This window comes from Sorex fumeus, unplaced genomic scaffold (genome assembly GCF_029834395.1).
Source record: "Sorex fumeus unplaced genomic scaffold, SorFum_2.1 ptg000072l, whole genome shotgun sequence".
NCBI lineage: Eukaryota > Metazoa > Chordata > Mammalia > Eulipotyphla > Soricidae > Sorex > Sorex fumeus.
In genome coordinates this window covers 41,866,700-41,891,607 of record NW_026606129.1, presented here as the reverse complement: position 1 = coordinate 41,891,607, position 24,908 = coordinate 41,866,700, and the positions used below count along the sequence as shown (strand labels likewise).

The window sequence follows — 24,908 nt, the reverse complement described above, 5'->3', positions numbered from 1 at the left end:
AAATGGGAGGACAGATCCCAATAGTGTCCCAAAGTTACACAGGGTGCAAACACACAGTGAGTTCATAGTTTGTTACTCAAGAAACACTTACACACAGGTTTACTTGATGGCAGGATGGGAGCTGCTTCTTGAAAATGCATGAAACAAAGGGAGGGAGAATGAAGGACGCTGCAGACAGAAGGGCAAAGTCAACCATGATGGCACAGCTAAGAACATTCACCCAGCATTCCTCAAGGCCCCCGTCCTGAGAGAAGGTGGATTACTGAGAGGGCAAATGACCTGGAGAAGTCAACACTCGGGACAAGGGTCAGAGAGACAGTACAGCTGGCAAGGCAACACACCCGACCAGGCTTCCATACCTGGCACTCCATATGGTCCTTCACCCTGCCAGGAGTGATCCCTGAGCAAAGAGCCAGGAGTAAGCCCCAAGCGCTGCTGGGTGTGCCCCACCCCCCACCCCACCCCCATACACACTCCGAAAAAGGAGCCAGAATAAACAGGTAGTACATGCACAGTATAGACTAAGGCCTGGCAGGAACAGACTTGAAATATTCTCTTAAGAGAGTCTAGAGTTGTGCCAGAGTGACGGTACCACAGGTAAGGTGCTTTCTTTGCACACAGCCAACCCAGCGTCCTATATGGTCCACCAAGCAAAGTCCTGAGCATCACTGGGTATGGCCCAGAAATGTTTTTTTAAAAAAGAGAGAGTTTGGGGTATATACTATGAGGAGTGATGGGGGGCGGTCAAAGGAATCATAGAACGGGTTTTCCATATCCATTAAGGGGAACTCAAATTCTAACTTGTTCAAGTTCAATTGGCCACGGGACAGACAAGTCAGTGGGGATGACTAACAGGTGGCCGGGTATGTAAGAGGTATTGAGGGGAGGTCTGCAGAACCGATAAAATATTGAAAATTAAAGATTATGCAAAATGAGAACCATCAGGCACATGGCTTAGAGCTCTGTGTCTTAAGGCATAGACTGGAGCTGGAATATAGCAGTGAACAAGGCACATGTGATGTACCTCTTGGAGTTCACGGGGTGGGGGGGAGGAACTGGAGAGAAACTGAGCAGCTTGTACTCTATTCAGTACTTAGTAGGTGCAACGCTACGTAAGAAAAGCACGGGGTCGCTGAGCACTTCAGAAGAGCTGACTTAGGAGAGGGGTTCAGAAAGCTTTCCTGTGCACGTGACACTCTAACCCAACAGTCCACGGGTCCCGGGACAATAGGAGGAAGCTGAGGAATGGGTAAAGGTAAAAGCATGAGGTACATCAGGGCACAAAGAGAAGGCAAGGTAAGCTCGGCAAGACTTTAGCCAACAAAGCCGAAAAAAAAAAAAAAAGACACAGGCTGGCTGGAAACAAGGACATGGGGGAAATGAAGTGAACACACCAAGGCAGGTCTCAAATACAAAGCCAAGAAAATAAGGCTTAATAACACCAGCACCAAGCAGAGTGGGAGAGAGTGTGGTATCGTTAACGGAAAGTAAGTGATAAACACAGTATACAAAGAGAGTATACAAATAAACACAGTATACAAATACAAATAGAGACTTCTGGGTTCTGATAACAATCCAGGAATGACATTTTAGAAAGCCGCGATTTTAGAAAAGTCGAAAATATTTACAAGTAGCAAATACATGTCATAAATCCTAGGAAAACAAACATAAAACAAACTGGAAATGTATAGCAAGTGACAGAAATAATGCAAAATAGAACCATTAGTAATATGCTACAAACCTTCACAGATCTCTGTGAAGTCTATCTTAAAGGAGTCCTTGTCTTAAAGTCTTCCTGATTCGGTCAAAAATACACAGACTTAGTTAAAGTCGATTCCATTACGAGTGATACTTTCACAGGTTCCTCGTATAGAGAGAATTCCTTCTGCACCACTCTGCTATTCACCTGTAAGACAAAAGCAAGCAGGAGAATGCAAAAACTCAGAAGGAACACTTTCAATACGCCCTGCAGAAGAAGACCGCAGAATCTCAACGGGAAAATACAGACAGCATGGTAAGGAGCACGTCACACCTGGGCTTGGGACCCCAGGGATGTGGTTCACGGTGATGGGGCACTTGCCTTGCGTGTGCACCTGAATCAATCCCAAGCACTGGGGGGGGCGGAGGGGGAGAGGAGAAAAGAAAAGGAAACCAAGAAACAAGTTTCTTTCTTTGATAGAAGCAGGTGGCAGAGAAGGCAGCACACACCCAGTAGTGTTCAGGGGCTATTCCTGGTTCTTGGCTTAGGAGTAACTCAACAGACCACAGGCAATGCCAGAGATCAAGCAGGGATCAGCTGCATGCAAGGCAAATACCTCAACCCTTAAACTATCTCTTCGGCTTAGAAACTAGTTTCCTTTTTTTTGTGGGGGGGAGGGGTGGGAAGAAAAGAGTGAGGTGGGCACACCTAATGATATGGGCAGAGTCAGGGCTTACCTCTGACTCTGTGCTCAGAGGTCACACCTGGTGGGTCTCAGGGGACCCATTATGTGATGCCAGGGATCAAACCCAGTCAACCCCTTGCAAGGTAAGCACCATACCCACTGTATTATCTCTCTGGCTCCAGAAGCCAATTTCTTCTTCTTCTTTTTTTCTTTTTTGGGTCACACCTGGCAATGCTCAGGGGCTACTCCTGGCTCTGCACTCAGGAATTGCTCCTGGCAGTGCTCGGGAGACCACATGTGTTGGGGAATCAAACCCAGGTCAGCCAAATGCAAGGCAAATGTCCTACCAGCTGTACTACCACTCCGGCCCTGAGAAACCAATTTCTTAAAGAAAAAAAATTGAACAATATAAAATATTTGGGAATATTGTTGAAATGACTTAAAATTGTCCATGTTGGGACCAGCAAGATGGTTCAAATGTCTAAAGGGCACATTTACATGCAGGAGGCCTGGGCACCCCATCCCTGGGACCCGACGGTGCCCCAAGCATCACCACGAGAAATCCTGAGCAATGAGCTGCTGGGGGTAGGCCCAAAGCACCATGAGTGTGGCCCAGAAAGGTATCCTGATGTAAATTAGATGGCAACCAATCTCGATTAAGAAAATATAAACACACAAGGCCTAACGGGTAACATGTTAGTAATCTCTTCTACAAGGACTTAGTAGCCCCATGCTGAGATACAACAATATTCATACACATAACTCTAAGGAAATATTTTTTGATCATTTTTAGTGAATTATAACAAGCAATATAAAATAAACTATCGAGGGCCTGCTACAGAGGCAGGCTTGAGTGGTGATTGGGGAAATTGGAATCAATAGTAGTGGGAAGGTGCACTCATGGTGGAGTTGGTGTTGGAATACTTAATAATAAATCACAAACAACTTTATAAAAATAATTTTTTAAAAAAGGTATCTTGAGATTTGTGATAATGATTTGTGATCACCTTAACAAACTGTTATTACAGTGTAGTTGTAATTATTCTAATATTAGTTCTTGTTAACCTATCACTGTGCTTAACTGAAAAATTAAAACTTTTGCTTAGTTTTGTATGTTAGGGGAAAAAAACACCATAATATATACAGCACCAGTGGGAGCCACAATTTCAGGCATGCACTGGGGAGTGGTCTTAGAATATATTCCGTGAGGATACAGTAGAAACTGCCATATCCAACTCACTCCTATAAGTACTTAACCAAGTACAGATATCACTTTTCCACAGTATCTTGCTCAGTCGTATCTCCTAAATGCCACAGTCCTCTGACTCACAGTCCTCTGCCCAGGGTTCTCAAGCAACTTGTCACCATCACTCATGTCTCATCGCTAGAGTGAATCTCCTCCTAGAGGCCTTTTCACTGAGGGCATCAAACTGAGGAAATGGAACACACACACGCACTTGGAATGGACTTACTTTGGTGAAGAAGTCCGCGATGTGCCACCGATTCCCGTACTCATTAAAGACTTCAATCATGGCCTCAATCATCACAGAGCCCTTAATGCAGTGCCGGAGAGCTACATGATCTACAAAGGGAAAAAAAATTATCACCGTGAGATACAGTTACAAAGCTTTCATGTTTGAGTTTCAGTCATACAATGATCAAACACCCATCCCTCTACCAGCACACATTCTCCACCAATGTTCCCAGTTAACAACCCCCTTCCAACCCTCCCCCTGCCTCCATGACAGACAATTTCCTCCATATTCTCTCTCTACTTTGGGGCATTATGGTTTGCAATACAGATACTGAGAGACTATCATGTCTGATCCTTTTTCCACTTTCAGCACACATCTCCCATTCTGAACGATTCTTCCAACCATCATCATCTGAGCCAAAGAGAAAAATTAAGTCCATCCATTTCCTCCTCTATTTGGATCTAACTTGTTCTTCTACAAGTAGTTCTAGAAATGACTTGGAATCCCAGAAATGTTTTTAGTGGGGGGGGGGGGAGGAGGGAGGGTCAAGGGGGTTAAGTGGGGTTTGTGCAGGGTCTTTGTCCCCTGGCTCTGTGCTCAGGGGACTTGGGGGACTGTATGTGGTGCCTGGGGATTGAACCCAGGTTGGCCACATGCAAGGCAAGCACCTTACCCACTGTACTATCACTCCTGCTGCTGGAAAATGGCTTTGAAAAGAGATTACAAAAGCAGGAGTACAGCTGGGGCCCTCACAGACACCAAAGGGACCAGAAGAACCACGTTCCCTCCTAGGGCTGCAGCGAGCACAGTACAGGACTCACAGTCTAGTTGTGGTGCTAGCTGGGGCTGGACCGAGCCTGAACCTTGGCCTCGCTGCCATGCTCCCGGGAGATCACATCTTTTTTTTTTTTTTATGGATTCATGATTTAATGAGTTGCTTATAAGAAAGTTAGAAAAATATGGAACGCTTCACAAATTTGCATGTCATCCCTGCGCAGGGGCCATGCTAATCTTCTCTGTATCGTTTCAATTTTAGTATATGTGCAGCCGAAGTGAGCACTATTTTTTGCTTTTTGGGTCATACCTGGCGATGCACAGCAGTTATTCCTGGCTTTGCACGAAGGAATTACTCCTGACGATGCTCAGGGGATCATATAGAATGCTGGGAATTGAACCCGGGTTAGCCGCATGCAAGGCAAACACCCTACCCGCTATGCTATTGCTCCAGCCCCGAGATCACACCTTTGGTTGCAGTGCTGACACACACCTAGCCACAGTGTGACCAAAAGTAGATGGTGGTGCCAAGGTGCAGGGGCTCTCCAACAGCAGAGTTGCCAGGATGGTGTTGGGCCCTGGAGGCAGCACTCGCCATCAAACTCACAGCCTCATATTTGAGAAACAGACGCTTAAACCTCTAGGCCAGGTCCCAGTTTTCGTGGCCCAGTGCCTCCACAGCACCATGTGTGACCCCAGTGAGCCCCACCGTTAAGTGGGTGAGCAGCACCATCAGGTGTCCACGTCCAGTGCACATGGAACCAAGTGCGCAAAAACCCAACCCCAACCAAGGGTGTGACTTCACCCTCACAATAATGAATGGAGGGTCAGAGAGACATGCTGGGGTTAAGGTGCTCACCTTGCATGTGGCTGACTCAGCTTCGATCCCCAGCACCACCTAGAGTGATCCCTGAGCACAGAGCCAGGAACAGCCCCTAAACCATAGCTAGATGTGGCCCAACACCCCTCAAAAAAATATGTGTATATATATGTGTGTGTGTGTGTGTGTGTGTGTGTGTGTGTGTGTGTATGGAAAGGAAAGGGGGAAAAATAAACGTTTCAAAATATAACAAAATTTAAAAAATTTGCTCACTTCAGCAGCAGATATATTCAAATACAGACAAAAATAGAGTGGGGCTGGAGTGATAGCACAGCGGGTAGGGTGTTTGCCTTGCATGTGGCCAACCCAGGTTCAATTCCCAGAATCCCATATGGTCCCCCGTGCACTGCCAGGAGTAATTCCTGAGTGTAGAGTCAGGAATAACCCCTGTGCATCGCCAGGTGTGACCTAAAAAGCAATAAATAAATATATATATATATATATATATATAAAACAAAGGCTCATTTAACCATTCCCTATATGCAATAGTTATCAAATGTTTGTTAAATTTGCTCCATTTATCTCTTTTCCATTTTTTATATATCTGCTTTTCAGAATTCGAAGCCAAATGCTCTAAAATATATTTGTATGGAACTTTCAGAGTACTCGAAAGGTTAGTTACTGAAATTATTTGTATTAGTTAAATCAAATAACGTGGTACATGTCTATTCAATGTAGAAATTCAGTGGGAATATCAAAATCGCATCCTACAGAGTAAATCTGAGTTGGAAAGGAAAATAGCCTGGGAATATTTTGCAGTCTTGAGGTTGCATATAACATGAATGAAATAAGAAGTGGTCAGAGAGGTGGTACAGTGGGTGAAGTGCTTTCTTTACATGCAAGTAGACCTGGATTCAGTCCCTAGCACCCAGTATGGTGGGTTCAGTCCCCCAAGTCCACCAAGAGTGATCCCTAAGCTCAGAGCCAGGAGTAAACCCTGAGCACAGCTGGGCATCACCCAAAAACAAAGTAAAAAGGTAAAGGTAAAGGCCCTCCCGTTGATCATCGATTTGCTCGAGCGGGCCCAGTAACGTCTCCATTGGAGACTTTGTTGTTACTGTGTCTGGCATATCGAATACTCTCGGTACCTTGCCGGGCTCTCCGAGAGGGGCGGAGGAATCGAACTTGGGTCGGCCATGTTGGCTGCGTGCAAGGCAGACGCCCTACCCGCTGACTTTACCAAAACTAAAATGTTTTGGCAGAATCGAGACAATAAACAAGATGGAGAGTATCATACTAAGTGAAATTAGTCAGAAAGAGGACAGACATAGAATGACTCCACCCATCTGTGGAATATAAAGTAGCATACTATGAGACTAACACCTAAGAACAGTAGAGACTTATAAGGGCCAGGAGGGTCACACCATGGTTTGGAAGCCGTCCCCACGTGCTAGGGGAAAAGACAATTGGGATGGAGAAGGGACCACTAAGTAAATGATAATTGGAAAGATCGCCCAGGATAGGAGATGTGTGCTGAAAGTAGACCAAGGACCAAACAAGATGACATTTTAGTATCTGTATTGCAAATCATAATACCCAAAATTAGAGAGTAAGAAAGACTGTACTTGCCACAGAGGCAGGGAGTAGGTAGGGTCGGGGTGGTGGGTGGACCACTGGGAACAATGGTGGTGGAAAATGTGTATTGGTGGAGGGATGGGGGCTCGAGCATTGTTTGACTGAAATGTAATCATGCAAGTTTGTAACTGGATCTCACAGTGATCCAGTAAAACTTCTTAAAAATAAATTAAAAAAAAAAGACAATAAACAAGAAAGCAAATTTAAGAGAAAATGTAACACACAGAAGGAGTCTTGAGGGGGGAGGGTTGCTGTCTGTAATGCTTGGGGAACCATGTGGAACCAGGGATCAAACCTGGGCCTCCTACATGCAAAACATGTGCTCAGTGCTATTGAGCCATCTCACCAGCCCAGACTCCAACAACTGAGGTTTAGAAAACTTTCATTAGAAAACAAACAATCCAGGACTGGAGAGATAATATGGTGGGTCAGGCACATGCCTTTAAGGGCTTGAGGGCTTGCATGTAACCAGTCACAGTTTGGTCCCAGCATCAAACGGTCATGCAAGCACTGCTGAGAGTGATCCCTGAGCACTGCCAAGTGTGTCCCGATATCCCCCCAAATAAAAATAAACAAGTAAATTAAAGCCAGTGGGAAGCTCCTAAGCCCTCAAAACGTGGGTCTCTCTCTCAGGTTCTCCTCATGGCTCACTTGGCTGGGTGGGGTAGATGATGAAATAATCACTGAACGTGGGCAGCCGCCGCTTCTCACAGATGTCATCAGAATCCATGGGCTCATCATCCGTCTCAACACCACAGTCTCTCTTCTCTGTGTTTCAAGGAAAAAAAAAAATAAAAGACAAACTCCCATCCGTTATTTTGACACGAGTAACCCTTACTCAGAGCCCTGCCAGGCTTGTACCTCCAGAGGAAGACGTTACTAAAGCTGTTTCAGCCCCAGGGCAGTCCCACGGTGCTCTAAGACACGCAGACAGCTGACCTGGCCTGGGAACCGGCCACCCAGCTCTCAAGAGTCTGGTTTCCCAGCATCACCCTCAGTCTCAGGTCACACTTCTCTCCCAGGTATATATATATAGTTTGCTTTTTGGGTCACACGCAGCAATGCTCAGGGGTTACTACTGGCTCTGCACTCAGGAGTTACTCCTGGCGGTGCTCGGGGGACCATATGGGATGCTGGAAATCAAACCTGGGCTGGTTGAGTGCAAGGCAAACGCCCTACTTGCTGTGATATTGCTCCAGCCCCTCCCAGGCATAATTGTTCTGCTACCCTTTCTTCTCCGTTCCAAATCCCAAGAGTCCTATAGGGCCAGTGTTCCTTACATTTGCTTAGGGGCCTCAACTACTTCAAATAAATACATACAGAGCTAAAGAGATAGTGTAGGGATCAAGCTGCCTGCCAAGCACATGATTCCCAAGCACTGAGCCAGGAGTAAGCACTGAAAACTGCCAGGGTGTGGCCCTTAAACTAAGCAATGAAGTAAATTAATCACACACGTGCTTACTTATTTCCCCCTTTTCTCCATCATCAACGTGAGATTTTTCCTAGAAATACACTTATTGCAGAGAAGTCCCCCACATACCTCCCCTGCAGGCCTGAATTATAAAGATCTTTGGCTTCTCCTGAAGAGCAGGGCAGTTCTTATTGTTGAACATTTCAAAAATGATTTCCAGGCTGACTTTCTCACCATCTTTCATTTTAATAAAGCCTTGCTCGCCGTGGGACATGAGAGTGACAATGCAGCAGCCAATTTTGTCTCTAATTTCATTGAGCTCATCCCGAAATAATGTTATTTGTTCAAGTAACTCCTGTAAAGCAGAATGAAATGTCAGAGCACAGAAGGTGGGTAAATCTGATGTGCTAGAGATGGTCTTGTTACTGGGTAAGCTCGGGAGATAAATAATGAATTACCTACGTTTCCAGCAGAGCTAGCATGATGTTAGCACTAATTCTTTAACTTGTTGCTACATTTTTGGTTGCTCTCAGCATTGTATTTCTCTTTGTGTCACTGGCTCCTGACTAACAAAATTAGGGCATTTATGATTCTCCAACATAAAATACAATAGAATGATACCTCCCCAAAGGGTGCATTTACCTAAATTGTATTGTAACTTACAAGTACTAAACAAGTTATTTTCTACAATTAATACCCCCTATAATCTAGAAATGAAAGGCAATGAAGGAATCTGTCCAATAATATCTACCTGCCTGAATCAAGAACAGCCACCGGGGGCTAGAGAGATTAGCACAGCGGGTAGGGCGTTTGCCTTGCACATGGCCGACCCGGGTTCAATTCCCAGCATCCCATATGGTCCCCTGAGCATCGTCAGGAGTAACTCCTGAGTGCAGAGCCAGGAGTAACCCCTGTGCATCGCCGGGTGTGACCCAAAGAGGAAAAAAAAAAGAATAGCCACCAGAAGGCAGCTGACTGAAAAGATAGGAGGGCTGGACAGATAGCTCAGCGGGTAAAGCCTTGTACACAGCCAACCCGGGTTTGAACCCCAGCACCATATAAATTCCCCCTAAGTCCTGCCAGGAGTGATAATTGAGTACAGAAACAGGAATAAGCCCTGAGCACCACCAAATATGAAAAAAAAATTTTTTTAAAGGAGAGAAAATGAGAAATATAAGTATACTACAATTACTGCTACCAGACATACTATAACCTTTGTTATGATCCAGCTATTTTTTTTTTGTTTTCCTTTTTTTCTTTTTGGGTCACACCCGGCGATACACAGGGGTTACTCCTGGCTCTGCACTCAGGAATTACTCCTGGCGGTGCTCAGGGGACCATATGGGATGCTGGGATCAAATCCAGGTCTGCCGCGTACAAGGTAAATGCCCTACCTGCTGTGCTATCACTCCAGCCCCTGATCCAGACATTTCAATAAAATCAAAATTAAGCTTCATACTCAAAGAGACATAAAGCATTTATGTAAGTCTAGAATTGAGTTAGAGAGATAGGACAGGAGTTAAGGCATTTGCCTTACATGTTGCTGATGCTAATTCTATTCCCAGCACCACATAATGAGCACAGAATCAGTTCATGAGCACTGCTGGTCGAGGGATCCCCCAAAACTAGAACCATAAAATAATCCACAGAAATTAGAAAGAACAGTAAACTGATTAGATACGGGATTAATTTATAAATCAGTACCCATACCAATAAAATCCCAAAGAAATTTCAACACATCATAGAGATCTGAGAATAGATAATGCTCAAGAAAGAGCCAAGAACAGGGGGCCAGACAGTATACCAGGTAAGATATTTGCCTGGCACACAGTCGACCCGGTTTCAACTCCCGCCACCCCATATGGCCCCCCAACCTCCACCAGGAGTGATTGCTGAGTATAAAGCTCTGGGCACTCACTGGTATGCCCCCCAAAATAATAAATAGCCAATGGGGCTAGAGCGATAGATAAATAAACAAAAATTTTTAAAAAATAGCCAAGAGCAGTCAAAAGAAAAGAAAACCAAAAATGAAGGGCAAAAGGTCCTACAGACATTAAAATGTACCACAAAAAATCACAGTGAATAAAATGGAACAGTGGGATGAGCATAAATACATACAAATAGAATATTTAAAACTCCAGGAGTTGGGGCCAGGGAGATAGTTCAAAGCACTGAAGCACACACTTAGCACAAGGGAGACCCTGGTTTGATCCCCAGCATTGCACAATCCTCCCAAGCACTACAGGAAGTGACCCCAATCAATCCACCAGGAGAGACCCTTAAGCACCACTGAGTATAGCACTAAAACAGAAAAACTAAATAAATGAAAATCCAGAAGTTGATCCAAGTATTCATTGGGGTGGTGGGGAACTGGTCCAACTATGCACCCAAAGTTAATTCATGATAAAACAGGAATTTCAAATATTTGGGTGAAGGAAACATCATTCAATAAATGTCAAGACAGCCAAGAGTTCACCAGGAAACAAAGATAATTTCTATTTCACACTATCCCAAAATTAAAATTCCAGCGAGCATAAGACTAACCTTAAACTGAAAATATTACAGAAAAGCTATTTTTAAATGTTTGAATATTTAAGTGGATCCCTGAGCACAGAGCCAGGAGGAGCCCCTGGCCACAAAATCCTAAACAAATATATTAATGTAATTAAGTGGGGGCTGGAGAGAGTAGAGCAAGTAGGGTACTTTCTTTGCATGCAGTTGACCCAGGTTCAGTCCCCAGTATCATATACGGTCCCCAGAGCCCCATCAGGAGCAGTCCCCGGGCACAGACCCAGGAGGAAGCACTGAGCACGGAGGGTATGACCCAGCAACAAGAACAAAAATTAAGTGAGGCAGACCTAGGTTGCCATGCCTATGGTATGATAAAGACACAAAAAAACAAGAAACTGAAAGTATAAAGACAAGTTTACGCACAAGAATGTAGGCTTCTGGGGCCAGAGCAATAGTACAGTGGGTAGGGAGTTTGTTTCACACGCAGCCGACCTGGGTTCAATCCCCAGCATCCCATATGGTTCGCCGAGCACCGCCAGGAATAATTCCGGAGTGCAGAGCCAGGCGTAATCCCCGAGCATCGCCGGGTATGACCCAAAAAAATAAAAAAAAATTTTAAAAATGAAGGTTTCTGTATGAAAGGCTCCCAAAAGTCAAAAGGGAAGCAGGGAAGATGACTCAGAGGCTGAAGTGGGCATAGGACAAACACGGGGCCAGGAAAAAGGAATCTGACATCCCCAGTCTGTGATCCTATATTTTGTAAAGTAAATAATGTTCAGGAAAAAGGAACTATAAAATTAGATAAAGAAGTCCAATGAATAAAAGGGCAAACGGAGGCTGGGTTGTGGCTCCAAAGTTGAGGACAAGCATGTAGGGACCTGGGTTCGACCCCCAGCTCCCGAGGAAAAGCGTGTGGTTGTGTAGATGGGAGTGTGAGCAAAGAATACAAAGGTAAGTTACAGAAGGAAAAAAAATGGACAAAACATGTTCAATCAGGACTGAAGAGTTAGCACAGGGAAGGAGGGGTGGGAGGCCTACTGGGTTCATTGGTGGTGGAGAATGGGCACTGGTGAAGGGATGGGTACTCAATCACTGTATAACTGAAACCCAAGCACGAAAGTGTGTAAGTCTACAACTATACCTCATGGTCTTTCAGTAATAAAAAAATTTTCCAAAAAAAGAGTTAGCAGAGGTGTTAAGGCACTTGCCTTACAAGTGACCGACCCTGGATTGATTCCCAGCACTGCAAACAATTCACCAAGCACTGCCAGGAGTGATTCCTGAGCACAGAGTCAAGAGTAAGCCCTGAGCATAACCAGGTGTGGTCCAAAAGCAAAAAATATACTGGGAGAAATAAAACATGTTCAGCCAAAGTAATAATCAGGAAAAGTGATATACTTTTGCCAGTAATATTACTAACAATTTACAAATAAATATTAACTGAGGTAGAGAAAAACCCCAAGAAGACACTTCCAGATCCTAGGAAGAATAAAACTTCTTCCATGGACTGAAAATTGAGCTGGGCAGTCAGGCAGTGGGCCCTGGGCAATGACAGTCAGCCAGCCATCTGGATAGAGGAAAAGCCATCATATGAACCAAGACATGTCTGAAGAAGCAGATACATTCTGAATAGAAGCACACAGATGCGACTAAGGAAAACCGTTGGAAAAAAAAACAGTTGGATGATAACTGACAGACAGGAGTGGAGCCCTGATAAGACTGAGAACAAAGAAACTGCCAAGGTCAAAAGTCCTTCTTGGACCAGAGATAAGGGGCAGAGATATAAGCAATTGGCACACTAGCACCACATGGTCCCGTAAGGGCCACCAACAGTGACCACGGAAACACAGAACTGGTAGTAGACCCGAAACACTGCCAGGTATGGTCCCAAACAAAAACAACAATAAAAACAAGTCCTTCTCCCTGACAACTCAGCCTGAAGTGAAGCAGTTAAGGAAAATCCTGTAAAATCAAGCTCTGCAAAGCAACCCTGTTTTCTGGGATCACAACTTCCTCTCTCTGCTTGAGGGGGCGCTCCATTCTGGCCTCGCTTGCCCCATCTTTATGATGTCAAGTTCCTTCCCTTGGGAAGGATTTTTTTTTTTCTAGAAAATCCCACACTCTTCCAAGTCCCCTTCCTCAAAAGAGAAAACGACTTTCCTCCATTGTCTTTTCTGGAAATCTTTTCTGCAACATAAGGAGCCCTGGACCCAGACTACTTCTATCTGCAGAGAGCAAACCTATCCCTTGGTTGAGCCCGAAAAACACAGCCCCCCAACAAATCTTTGTGGTAGGGGATGGAGAGAGAGTACAAAGTTAAGGCCAACCCTGGTTCAATCCCCGGTCACTGCATATGTCCATTCCCCCTACACACACGCTCCTCCCTTCATACTGCCAGGAGTGATCACTGGATCAGACAGAGCCAGGAATAATCCCTGAGCACTGCTGAGTACCAATATACCCCACATACACCAAATATAATCCGCCCCTTCTACCGCCAACCTTACACTTTGCTTTTCTGTGTCATACTTAAATCCTAACACTTCTGCCCTGGGCATGCAGGCTTCTACCACTATATAGACTTTAACAAGTCTCCATGTTAAGTCCCTTAAAGACTTTTCGAGGGGTGGGGATGGGGTGGGATGTGGAGTAGCGGGAGGGAAACTGGGGAAACTGCTTGTGGGAAATGTTCACTGGTGGAGGGATGGGTGTTGGAACAATGTATGACTAAAACCTAACCATGAAGAACTTTGTAACTGTGTGTCTCACAGTGATTCAATTAAAAAAAAAAATTTAAAGATTTTTTCCAGGGTTGGAGTGATAGCACAGCAGATAGGGCGATTGCCTTGCACATGGCCGAACCAGGACCCGGGTTCGATTCCCAGCATCCCAGGACCATACGGGATGCTGAGGATTAAATCGGGGTCAGCCGCATGCAAGGCAAGTGATATTATCGCTCTGACCATTCCCGTGAGCATCACCAGGAGTAACCCCTGAGTGCAGAGCCAGGAGTAATCCCTGTGCATCGCCAGGTGTAACCCAAAAAGGAAAAAAAATTTTTTTTCCAAATCCTAGGCACTAGGGCTACTGGGATGTGTCTGGCATGGCACACGCTGACCTCTCAAAGCTATTTCCATGGCCTACCCTATTCCTAAGGGCTCCAGAACTTGCTCATTCTGGACTCACCACCACAGCTCATCCTTGGGCCTCCTTGCCCGCCTTGCTGGGACACATTCCTGGACTCTCTTTCTCTAGTCCACTGCTCCTGTCCTCTAGTCAGGATTGGAGCCCCAGGTGATCCCTGCCAGACAGGAAGGGGAGCTGGGACATCACCCCACAAAGGAGGAGAGAATAGAAGCGGCTGCACTAAGCAGGTCACTCGGACATTACCATTTTGTCGGGATCGATGCAGGAGGTGTGTTCGAAACGGCAATGGCCAAGCCACTCCTTCATGAGCTCGATGTCCTGGTTCGCCCCCGGCCTGTGCTTCTTCACACACATGAGGAAGGCCTTCCGCTTGCCGCTCAGATCATAACTGTCCTGTAGGCAGGAAAAACCAAGACACGACTGACCCAAACCCAACATGGGAAGTCAGATATGAGATGTGTGTGTGTGTGTGTGTGTGTGTGTGTGTGTGTGTGTGTAATTATGTACAGGAATGCTACTTGGTTTTGTTATTGTTCTGCATCCCCGCCCATGCTCAGTACTCTCTCCTGGCAGTATTTGAGGACCATGTGGTGCCAGGGATCAAACCCGGGCCTCCTCCACGCAAAGCTCGAGCTCCGCCCAGTGAGCCATCTCTCTGGCTCTCAAGTGCTGAGTTTCTCCTGAGATAAATGGTGAGGGGGGGTGCAGGGTGTCTCAGTTCCGAAAAGGCACAAAATAACTGCCTCAGTCATCAGGGCTGGAGCACAAGGATTCATGACGATTCTCTCAAATATCCCAGTCTAGTATTGACAAGTCAACCTCATTTTAATTTTATGTTTTTGGTTTGGGAGCTACACCCAGCGATGCTTAGAGCTTATTCTTGACTCTGTGTCAGGTGTCAATCTTGGCAGGGCTCTGAGGACCATACGGGATGCTGAGGATTAAATCGGGGTCAGCCGCATGCAAGGCAAGTGATATTATCGCTCTGACCATTCAATCTCTCTTTTAAATTACTAAATAGAGCTCTAACTACCAGCTTGGGGAAATACTGCAGAGCACAGTGGTGAAGGGCAACAGAGGCTGCTTCCATGGCAGGGTGCCAAGCCCCCGCCATGCCAGGGCTCAAGCATGAACTCAATCCTTTGAGATATCCCCCTGGCCCACCTATACCTAATTTCTTTTCTTTTTTTCCTTTTTGCTGCCCTTCCCCCCGCCCTTTTTCTGGTTTGGGGGCCATACCAGCAAGTGCTCAGGGCTTACTCTTTACTCCTGGCTCAGTCAGTGCTCAAGGATCATATGAGGATCAAGCCCAGGTCGGCCATGTGCAACAGAAGTTTAATTTCACTTTTACTTAACTGTACTTTTTGCTCTGTTACAGTGCCACCCTAGCTGTGCTGCAGGGTGCTCCCAGTTCTCAGGAGACCAAGTTGTAGTGGGGATCAACTGGAACTATGGCAGTATTGTAGCCCTTTGAGCTATCTCCCCAGACCCTTAGATCCAGGTCGTTTTGTTTTGTTGGCTTGAACCCGGGTCAAATGTATGTAAGGCAAGTGCCCCACCTACTGTACTATCTCTCCAGCCCCCTCCAAGTCATTTTTCAAAATTAGAAATAATTTATAGGGCAGAGCAATAGTACAGCAGTTAGGGCACTCGTCTTACAACGTGGCCAACCCAAGTTCTATCCCTGGCACCCCATGTGGCCCCCTGAGCTTCCCAGGAATGATCCCTGAATACAGAACCAGGAGTAAGCCCTGAGCACCACCAGGTGTGGCTCCAAAACAAAAAGTAATTATTGGAGTCAGAGTGATAGAACAGAGAGTAGGGCATTTGCCTTATACGTGGCAGACCTGGGTTCGATCCCCAGCATCCCATATGGTCCACCCGTGCACTGCCAGAGTAATTCCTGAATGCAGAGCCAGGAGTAACCCTGAGTATCACCAGATGTGACCCAAAAAGTCTAGGAAAACATTATTATTTATGTAAAAAAAAAGAGCAAAAGAAACCATATAAAAATTAAATGTAAAAAAAAATATGAAATAATTTGACAGAACTAAAACCTAGGTTTTTTTTTATATTAATAAATGTTGCTGGGAAGAAAGAAATGGGCCAGGAAATGTTTTGAATTACTTCTTTAGCTCATGATAGATAACTACGCATATAGTCAATATAACCATATAATGATATAGGACTGATCCTTATAAGTGACCAACACACTTGACAAGAAGAAATGCCACTGTAGGCATTTTCCGATTATCTGTGCTAAATTCATAAGTAAAAGCCATAAGATAGATGAGCCTTTCTTCAACAGGGGCAGTACAGCCTCCTGAGGGTCTCCAGCATACTCTCAGGAAGTCACAGGTGAAAAGTTCATAAATGTGAGGGCAGGCGTAGGTACAGCCTAAGACTTGGGGCTAATCGATAGGACAGAGTGGTGACTGGAAGGAAACAAGATCAAAAGGGGCCACAGTCAGTGAAAGGTTGAGAAACACGGGACAAGATCAATATTCAAGATAAGTAAAATAAGACACACTAAGCAAAAAGAAAATGTCCTGGTCATTTTAAGGTTTTTTTTGTAGTGAAGTACGACAGTTTTTATCAGATGAAACTTGTTTAGAAAGATGTGAGAGGAGAAAAAGAAGGGAAATGTGATCGAGAGAGAATGCACTTCCAGAGTGGAAATAAGGCAAGTGAAGCAACATACAAACCAGCAAGCGAGATGCATGCTCAAGGGAGAATACAGGCTCGAAGAGTGAGCTGTCCTGGCTATTTAGTTTGTTTGTTTGGGGCCAAACCCACTCATGCTCACCTGGCTCTGCACTCAGAAACTATTCCTGGTGAGTGGTGCTCAGGGACCATATTTGGGATGAAGAGATCGAACCCCCGGGTCAGCCACGTGCAAGGCAAACATCCTACCCGCTGCACTATGGCAGTCAAATCACCTGACCATTTTAAGCTCATACAACAAACCCTATCTGGGGGCAGAGAGATAACACAGGAAATAAGGTGCTTGCTTTGCATGCAATGGCCAGAAGTGATCCCTGACTACAGAGCTACAAATAAGCCCTGATCACTGCCAGGTTCGGCCTCAAACCCCACCCCTGTTTCCAGCCTGAATTGAAAAAAAAGAAAAGAAAAGAAAAAAGAAAGCCACTGCAATATAAAAACAGAAAAATATTATATAAAATAATTTGACAAACTAACATCCAAGTTTTACGATGAGAGAAATACCACGTCAGAATCCTGATTTAATTAAGCAAACCACCTGGAAAGAAATCGGAACCAGTTCAGGAAATCTCAGTACTAGTCATATCTCTGCCAAGCTACAGAATTGTTTTTAAGGAAAATCGCAGCCTGGCTTTTTGGAAAACTTTTCCTCAGGGTGCTGGGAGGCAGTACAGTATTGATGGCTTTGAGCCTGTGCCTGACCTGGGTTCGATGCACAGAACCTAGCGGGGTGTGGGTCCTAGGCACTTTGCTCTGCTGGCCCTCAGCATTGCAGGTCTGCAGCAGCATCAAGGACTCGAGCCCCAGCACTGAACCACTATCTGGGAGTGGCCTCAGGGCGCCTGAGCACCACTTGGGAGACTCCCCCAAAAGACAAAAGCCTTTCTCATCGGTAGAGGCTATAAAGAATATATAGGCAAAAGTGATGTATCTGGATTTGCTTTAGAATGACTGGGAAGGAGGAGCTAAGTCTGGCCCTACATTACGACTGATGAGGCAGCATGTACGCACGCCGGGCTAGAGTTTGGGAGATTCAGATCCTATTCTGCTTTATCCTCTGCTTTAAAATCCATAATAAAACACTTTAAAAAGGAGGGGGGCACCATACCCAGCCAATTTCACCAGGGCACCCCAGATGGAACAGGTGCAGTCTCCCCGCCTACTCCAGATGGAATCCTGGTGATCAAGAGCTTCCATAAGCAAGGCCCAGATATGTGGGTTCCAGGATTAAATCTCCAAACTGATGGCAGCAGAGGGGCCAGGGGGAGACGAGCTGTCCCTCCCCAGCTCCCTGCCCGCTCATTGGCCTGGTCATGCCGACAAGCTTCTACCTGGCAACATATCAGCGCACCAACAGCCCTGGTCCAGAGACTCCCAATTGATTCCCCAAATGGATTAGTACCCTACAGTGATGGCTCTGGACCCAACCATTTACAATGTAGGATTCCAAGTTCTCATGATATTCAAAATGAGCAATGCAAAATAAATTATCTAGCATCTGCCCCTGGCAGGCAGGCTTGAATGGTGGTGGAAAAATTCGGGCAAAACAGAATGCGCAAAAGTAGAGCCAGTATTGGGGAAACTAACTGCCATAGAGGCAGGGTGAAGACTGGGATGTGGGGGTCAGGGGGAATCCTTGCTCTTAAGCCTTACATAATTATAGGTGGTATAAAAACTCAGTAGGTGAATGCATGCTTTGTCTGCAAGATGCTTGGGTTCTAGCCCTGGGGACATTGGTGATGGAAAATGCACACTGGTGGAGGATGGGTGTTCGATCACTGTATGGCTGACTCTCAAACATGAAAGCTTTGTAACTGTATCTCACTGTGATTCAATAAAATTTTTTTAAAAATAAATAAATAAAAAGGAGTGGGGACAGGAGAGATAATACAGGGGATAAGGCTCTTGTCTTGCATAAGGCCTTCCCTCATTCAATCCCTGGCATCACAGATGGTCCCCCCAAGCACTGCCACTGGGGGGCATGGCCCCAAAACAAAATACAAACCAAAAACAAAAAAAGTCTTGCATGGGCTGGAAAGACAGTACAAGTGTTAAGGTACTTGTTTTGCGTGGGCCAAACTACTCCACATTTGAACCCTTGCACCACATAGCATCCAAAGAACTGCTAGGTGTGGCCTGAGCCCCTAACTCCAAATACTAAATTTTTTTTTAAATTATGTAAGGTTTAAGAGCCAGCTCAGTAGGTGAATGCATGCTCTGTCTGCAAGATGCTTGGGTTCTAGCCCTGATTTCACATGTTCCCCAGAGCTTCCCTGGCAATGACCCATGAACACAAATCCAGGAGCAGCCCCTGAGCACTGCAGGAAGTTGGGCTCCTGCAAAAAAGAAAGTTGGGCTCCTGCAAAAAAGAAAGTTGGGCCAGCATAATAGTCTAGCTAGTAGGTACTTGCTTTTTGCTTTGCACAATATGGATTTGATCACTGGCACCCCATGTGGTCCCCCAGGCCCACCAGGAATGATCCCTGACCATAGTTGGCTGTGACCCAAAAAACAACAACCCTCTGCCCTCTCCCCTCCTGCAAAAAGAAAAAGAACTAAGGAAAACTAAGGAAACAAAACAAAATCCTGCAGGAGAATGAGATGGATCTCAGCAGAAGGCTATGCTTTACACAGGTAAGGCCTTGGGTTCCATCCTACTAAGAAAAAATAAAAACAAAACAACTTTTTTTCTCCTTAAACCTTGCAACTGGCAATTCTTAAGAGTTGCTCAAGGCCATCCCACTAGTCTTTGCATCTCCAGGGCCTCATTTTCCTTGATTTATAAGGAAGAGATGTAACAGCCTACCAGCATGCAAAGTAGTTATGACTGCCCAATTTTAGCTTTTACTAGTGGAAAAGATGGTATCGAAATCTGGAACAGGAGCATGCGGGAGTGTGTGAGGCGCTTGTTCAAGTCCCAGCACCCTCTATGATTCCCCGAGCCTACCGGGAGTAATCCCTGAGCACAGAGCCAGGACTAAGTCCTGAAAACTGCCAGGTGTGGACCCAGAACTGAAAAAAAATAAATAAATGAAACATCGAAATCTGACCACCTGAGATGACCACATAGACATTCCCTAACAGGAGCAGCACAAAACTGTCCGGGTAATGCCTAAACACCGTCCACTTACCCATGTGTCCTGTTGGGGCTGGGTGAAGCTATTTCTATTTTAGCAATTCAGAAGGAACATGGGAAGGGAAGGACAGGGGCTAGAAGGGGGATTCAGAGGATTTGTCTCAATGTTTCCAAAGTGCCTCTTTATATATTTATTTACATATTGGGGGCAGGGGGGCAGGCACTCCATGCAGTGCTCAGTTTTCCTATCTCCTCACTTGGTGGTACCCAGGGGAAACATATGCTGTACCCAGGATCAAACTGGGATTAGCCACATGCAAGACAAGTGCCTTATCCTCTGCACCATCTCTCCAGCCCTCAGCCCCAAGGGCCTAGTTTTTATTTATTTTGATTTTGGGGTCACAGCAGGCAGTGCTCAGGGTTTACTGCTAGCTATGAGCTCAAGGATCACGCCTGATGCTGCTCGGGGGACCACATAGGGTACAAGGGATTGAAGCCAGATTGGCCATGTGCCCTGCCAACTATACAAGCACTCTTAAGAGGCCTGACCCCATCTGTGATCCTGGCATAGTCCAGGAAGGATGCACAGAGGTGGGGCTGAGCGCTACCTCTGTCCCTCTGCTCCTATAGTCAAAAGCCTCCAAAGTAACCTTTGTGAAGTTCCTCCAGAAGAAAGAATTTCTGCTCTGCAAGCCAAGTTGCTCAGGCACCCTGTGGTTCTCTCCGACCTAGATATCCCAAATGTCAGTGTCTTCATAATGGACCTTTCTACCTTCCTTTGACTAAGGCTAAAACCCACGGGGACCCTCACTTTGACCAGTTGTCCTCATGACTCAATGACTTCTCCTACGTGGGGTCTTTAGCTTCACCCAAGAGGAATGGACAGAAGTTACTAGTCCCCTCTCAGAGAAACTTCAGAGCGATGTGCTGCAGGAGAAGTACCAAAACTGGAGGACAGTGGACCCTTCAAGAATGGGCACTGCAACTTAAAAACAGAGACTCAGCATTCTGCTTACTTAGTTTTGGAAAGAAAGCAGCTGGAGCGGGAGCGTGCAGGAGCGTTTTTGGCTTGAGATGGGAAAAAGGAAGGAAGGGGGAAGGGAGGGAGGAAGGGAGGGGGGAAAAAGTACACACAGAGACATCCCATTCAGATGGGGCTGCTTATGGAGATAATCAGAATTTTTAAAATGCTTCTTTGCTTTGAACAAGTCCTCTACTGGAAAAAAATTTTTCATTAAATCTTATTCAACACTTACTCAATATACAAAAGAAAAGGAAAACAAAGTGAGATATTTACCAAGTCACCGTCCACACAATCATAGCTTCTCTTCAGACTCTTTCTTGGAATCACTGAATTTTCATGAAAAAAAGAATAAAAGAGAGAGCATTATTTTCCCCACTTTTTAAAATCAAGATCTGCTGTTATTCCTGTGACCTAGAAACTTCTACCAAGGAATTCTGTAATCTTTTATGGTTATGGATCTGGAAAGTTTTTTGCCTCATTTTATTTATTTTGGGTTTGTGGGGACCACTTGGCAGTACTCAGGGACTACTCATGCCTCTGTGCTCAGTAGTATTCATGCCTAATGGTGCCAGGCATGGAACCAGGATTGGCTGCATACAAGACAAGCAACTTGACCTCTGCACTCTCCCTCCCACTCCCTTCCGTCCCATTTTAGAATTGGTTTCTGCACAGCAGAGATATGCACCAACAGGCTGGGGGGATGAGTTTGATCCTAGGCACTGCATGGTCTTCCAACATCACCAGAAGAATCCCTCAGCACCAGTCTGTAGTCCTGGATACCACCCTGGTGTGACCCAAAAGACAAAATAAGATTCCTTATGGGGGGAAAACCTGAGACTGGAAACCTAAAACAGAAATCCCTTAGATGACCATCAGGAACAGGGGCGGAAAGATCCCAGGTTGGAGATGGGGGAGGGCGAGGGGGAGGAAGGCCAAGGAATAATTGCCATGAGAACACACTTGCTCCCTGAAGGGACCAAGGGACAAAGGGAAGGAGATAAAAGAGACCAGCTTTTACTTTTTTCTCTGACTTCTTAATATTTGATTACTTAATGGCTGGAGCAATAGCACAGTGGTAGGGCATTTGCATGTGGCAGGCCCAGTCTAGCAGGTTCGATTTTCGATTCCTCTGTCCCTCTTGGAGAGCTACCTGTGACATATTCAATATGCCAAACACAGTTAACAACAAGTCTCACAATGTTACTGGGCCCACTCGAGCAAATCGATGAACAACAGGAGGACAGTGACAGTGACAGTGACTTAATGGACACCTGCAGTGTAGTCACAAAACCGTGAAATTTTGGTTATTCTGGGGGAAATAGACAATGTTTTGTCAACAGCAAGAGACAGGCTCCTATTTAACGATGGCATGACAAAAACTTGATACAGAAACAACTTATGACCCTGGGAGAGGTAACAAGTACCAGCAGCGGTAGTGCAGGACCTCAAAACCTAATGCCTTGCATCTCTGCGCTGCTTCCTCTTTGTAGGCTACTTCCTCTTTATAGGCGTGTATACACACTACATATACCCATTTGGGGTTTTTGCTGTTTTCGGAGGGTGAGGGGTGGACACCCAGCAGTGCTCAGGGCTTACTCCTGGTGGAACTTGGGAAGGGGGTGGAGGTGGGCATGGTGCCAAGCCGCGTGCAAGACAAGCATCCCGCCCGCTACAGAAGCTAGAATCGCCCTAAGCTCCCCTTCCACCGTTACTGCATTTTTTGATTATAAAGCCTACCTCTCCCCGCCCCCCCCCCCTCCGACTTCTAGCAAACGGTCCGATGGATGGAGAGCCGGCGGCCTCTTTCCCACGATCACACACACTTCTTAAGGGTGGCCCGGAGGATTCCAACCGTTTTCGCGCCGCCGCCGCCGCACCCTTCTAAAAATCTCCCCCACCAAAATCACAGGCCGGGCTTCTCTACACAAATGCACCCCCCCCCCCCGCCTCGGGCCTGCCGAGTCAATCCGAAATCTAGGCTCACCCCCCCCCCCCCGAAACAAACTGGCATTCGCCGACGGGCTGCGCGCTCGGGACTGCGTGCGTGGGGAACCGCGGGCTGGGCGCAGGTCCCACCTGCAGACGCCCGGATGCTGAGCGCCGGGTCCCCGACGGCCCGGCCCTACCCGCTCCATCCTCCCGCAGCACCCCTGGGCGTCCCCCTCTGCGCGGGTCGGGCCTGCGGTGCCCATACCCGCACCCTCCCCCTCCCCCCCATCCCCCCAGCAGACCTGGCTCCCGTCCCGCCGCCCCGCTCTCCGCCCAACGCCTACCGCCGGATCCCCCGCCCCCATCCCCGCAGCCCGGGAGTCCCCGCGCCCACTCACCCTCGCTGTCCGGGGCCGCACGGCTCTGCCAGAGGGGTAGCAAGTCGGCGCGGCGCAACTGCTGCAGCACCATGACGACCACGCGCGGCGCGGTGGGCAGACAATAGTGCCTGGCCAGCAGGCTGGCCAGCCCAGACGCGCTGCCGCCCTCCAGCTCCAGGCGCAGCTGGCTCACCCGCGGCTCCACGTCCAGCCTCTTGAGGATGAAGCGGAAGCTGCGCAGCTCGTGCGGGGTCAGCACGTCCAGGGTCTCTTGCAAGCGGCTCTGCAGCTCCTCCACGTCGGAGCTGACCTGCGCCGGTGCGCGGGATACCTTGGAGCCCGAGCGCTGGCCTCGCGCCGGGCTGCCCGCCATCGTCGCCTCTTCGGAGGCGGCCCGAAGCGCCGGGAGGCCGCTGTCCCTGCGGGCGTGCACGCACGGACCGCGCACGCCTCCCGCGTCTCTTTGTTTTGCGGAGAGGAGGCGTTTCCTTTCGCCCTCCAGAGCCGGAGTCCGCAGGCCGCCGCGGCCCCGGCGCTCCCGCCTTCGCCACAGGCCACGCCCCCGACAAGGCCACGCCCCGTCAGAGTCTGCGCCCCCGGGTCGAGCCTCCGCGCTTCGGCCAGACCACGCCCCCTTCCGCGAGGCCACGCCCCCGTCTGATTCCACTTTAACCCTTTACAGCCCAGGACTGAATCTGCCCCTGCCGTGTTTCTCAGCCGCGGCTGTGCGCGAGGCACCTAGGATGGCACGTTTCAGACCTTCAGCCATCCTATCGGTGGATTCTCACTGGAATATCTGGGGGGGGAGAGCGGAGCGGGAGGGAGATCCAGGCACCAGCAACAGTTTTTAAAGCCCTTCAGATGCTTCCAAGGTGCAAGTTTTAGACCCATGGAGCTCAAACCTCCAGCGTGTTTATATATCTAGCCCAGCCAGAGGGTTCTCAGGAGTCCGAGGAGAACGTGGAAGTGAAAATCACACCCCCGCCCCAGGTGATTGCATAAGACCAGCTTTGGGAGAGACAAGCACGAGGACCGAAAGAGAAAGTGCAGTCAGCCTGGAGTTGGAAAGGCGTCGTGCTCAGCCTGGGGGATGGAGAAATAGTACGGGGGGTGGGGGGGCGCTTCCCGTGAACCCCTGCACCCCACAGGGTCCTCCCAGTCCGTCTGGAGCGATCCCTGAGCGCAGAGCCAGGAGTAAACCCTAAGCACAGCCCGGTGTAGCCCCCCCCAACCTAAAGCCTGGGTGCAGGGCGGTCCTTGAGACCGTAAGGGATCTCAGCTCTAACACGCACGCGAGCCCCAGCTCGAGCCTTCCCTGAAAAGACTGAAGGCTCCAGAACTCAGTCTGCACGTGGTGTGCCTCCAAATGACCTTTTCCAACAACAAATGGATTCCGGTCGGGATTTCTTCATTTCTCTGCCAGAAAACATCAGAGCCAGGGAAATGGAAAGTTTCTCAGGCTCATTAGTTAACCAAATGAGAATCCCTTAGATGCCTTATAATGCAGTGCTAGGTAGGAGGGGTGAGTGTGGATTTAAAAAAAAAAAACTGAGGCAGCTCTGGGACCCCGCAGACCCCTGCTTGACTGGCTTCCTTTCCACTAGAAGAGCAGGGGCTG

General features: G+C 47.3%; 1 protein-coding gene and 1 non-coding gene across 2 annotated transcripts; both read right to left on the bottom strand.

Annotated features, from left to right (window-relative positions):
* Positions 1-1,563: 1,563 nt before the first annotated feature.
* On the bottom strand, positions 1,564-23,706 carry LOC130037886 (caspase-14-like). Its single transcript, XM_056129879.1, has 7 exons — positions 23,309-23,706; positions 21,255-21,307; positions 14,401-14,550; positions 8,629-8,854; positions 7,740-7,856; positions 3,857-3,966; positions 1,564-1,906 (listed from the first exon to the last, which is right to left on the bottom strand). Exons 1-7 carry the CDS (start codon positions 23,661-23,663, stop codon positions 1,805-1,807), a joined length of 1,113 nt encoding a protein of 370 aa, XP_055985854.1. The 5' UTR covers positions 23,664-23,706; the 3' UTR covers positions 1,564-1,804.
* Positions 4,813-4,919, bottom strand: LOC130038028 (U6 spliceosomal RNA). The gene has a single exon (XR_008794583.1). It is a non-coding gene; the product is annotated as a U6 spliceosomal RNA (small nuclear RNA).
* Positions 23,707-24,908: the final 1,202 nt, after the last annotated feature.

Excerpts from the sequence above, each read along its gene's own strand:
- LOC130037886 (XM_056129879.1), bottom strand. The coding sequence starts at position 23,663 with ATGGCGGGCAGCCCGGCGCGAGGCCAGCGCTCGGGCTCCAAGGTATCC. Across the intron at positions 14,551-21,254 it reads ATTGTGTGGACGGTGACTTG|GACAGTTATGATCTGAGCGG; the intron begins GTAAATATCTCA and ends TCCTGCCTACAG. Across the intron at positions 7,857-8,628 it reads AATTCAGGCCTGCAGGGGAG|AGAAGAGAGACTGTGGTGTT; the intron begins GTATGTGGGGGA and ends CTTGAAACACAG.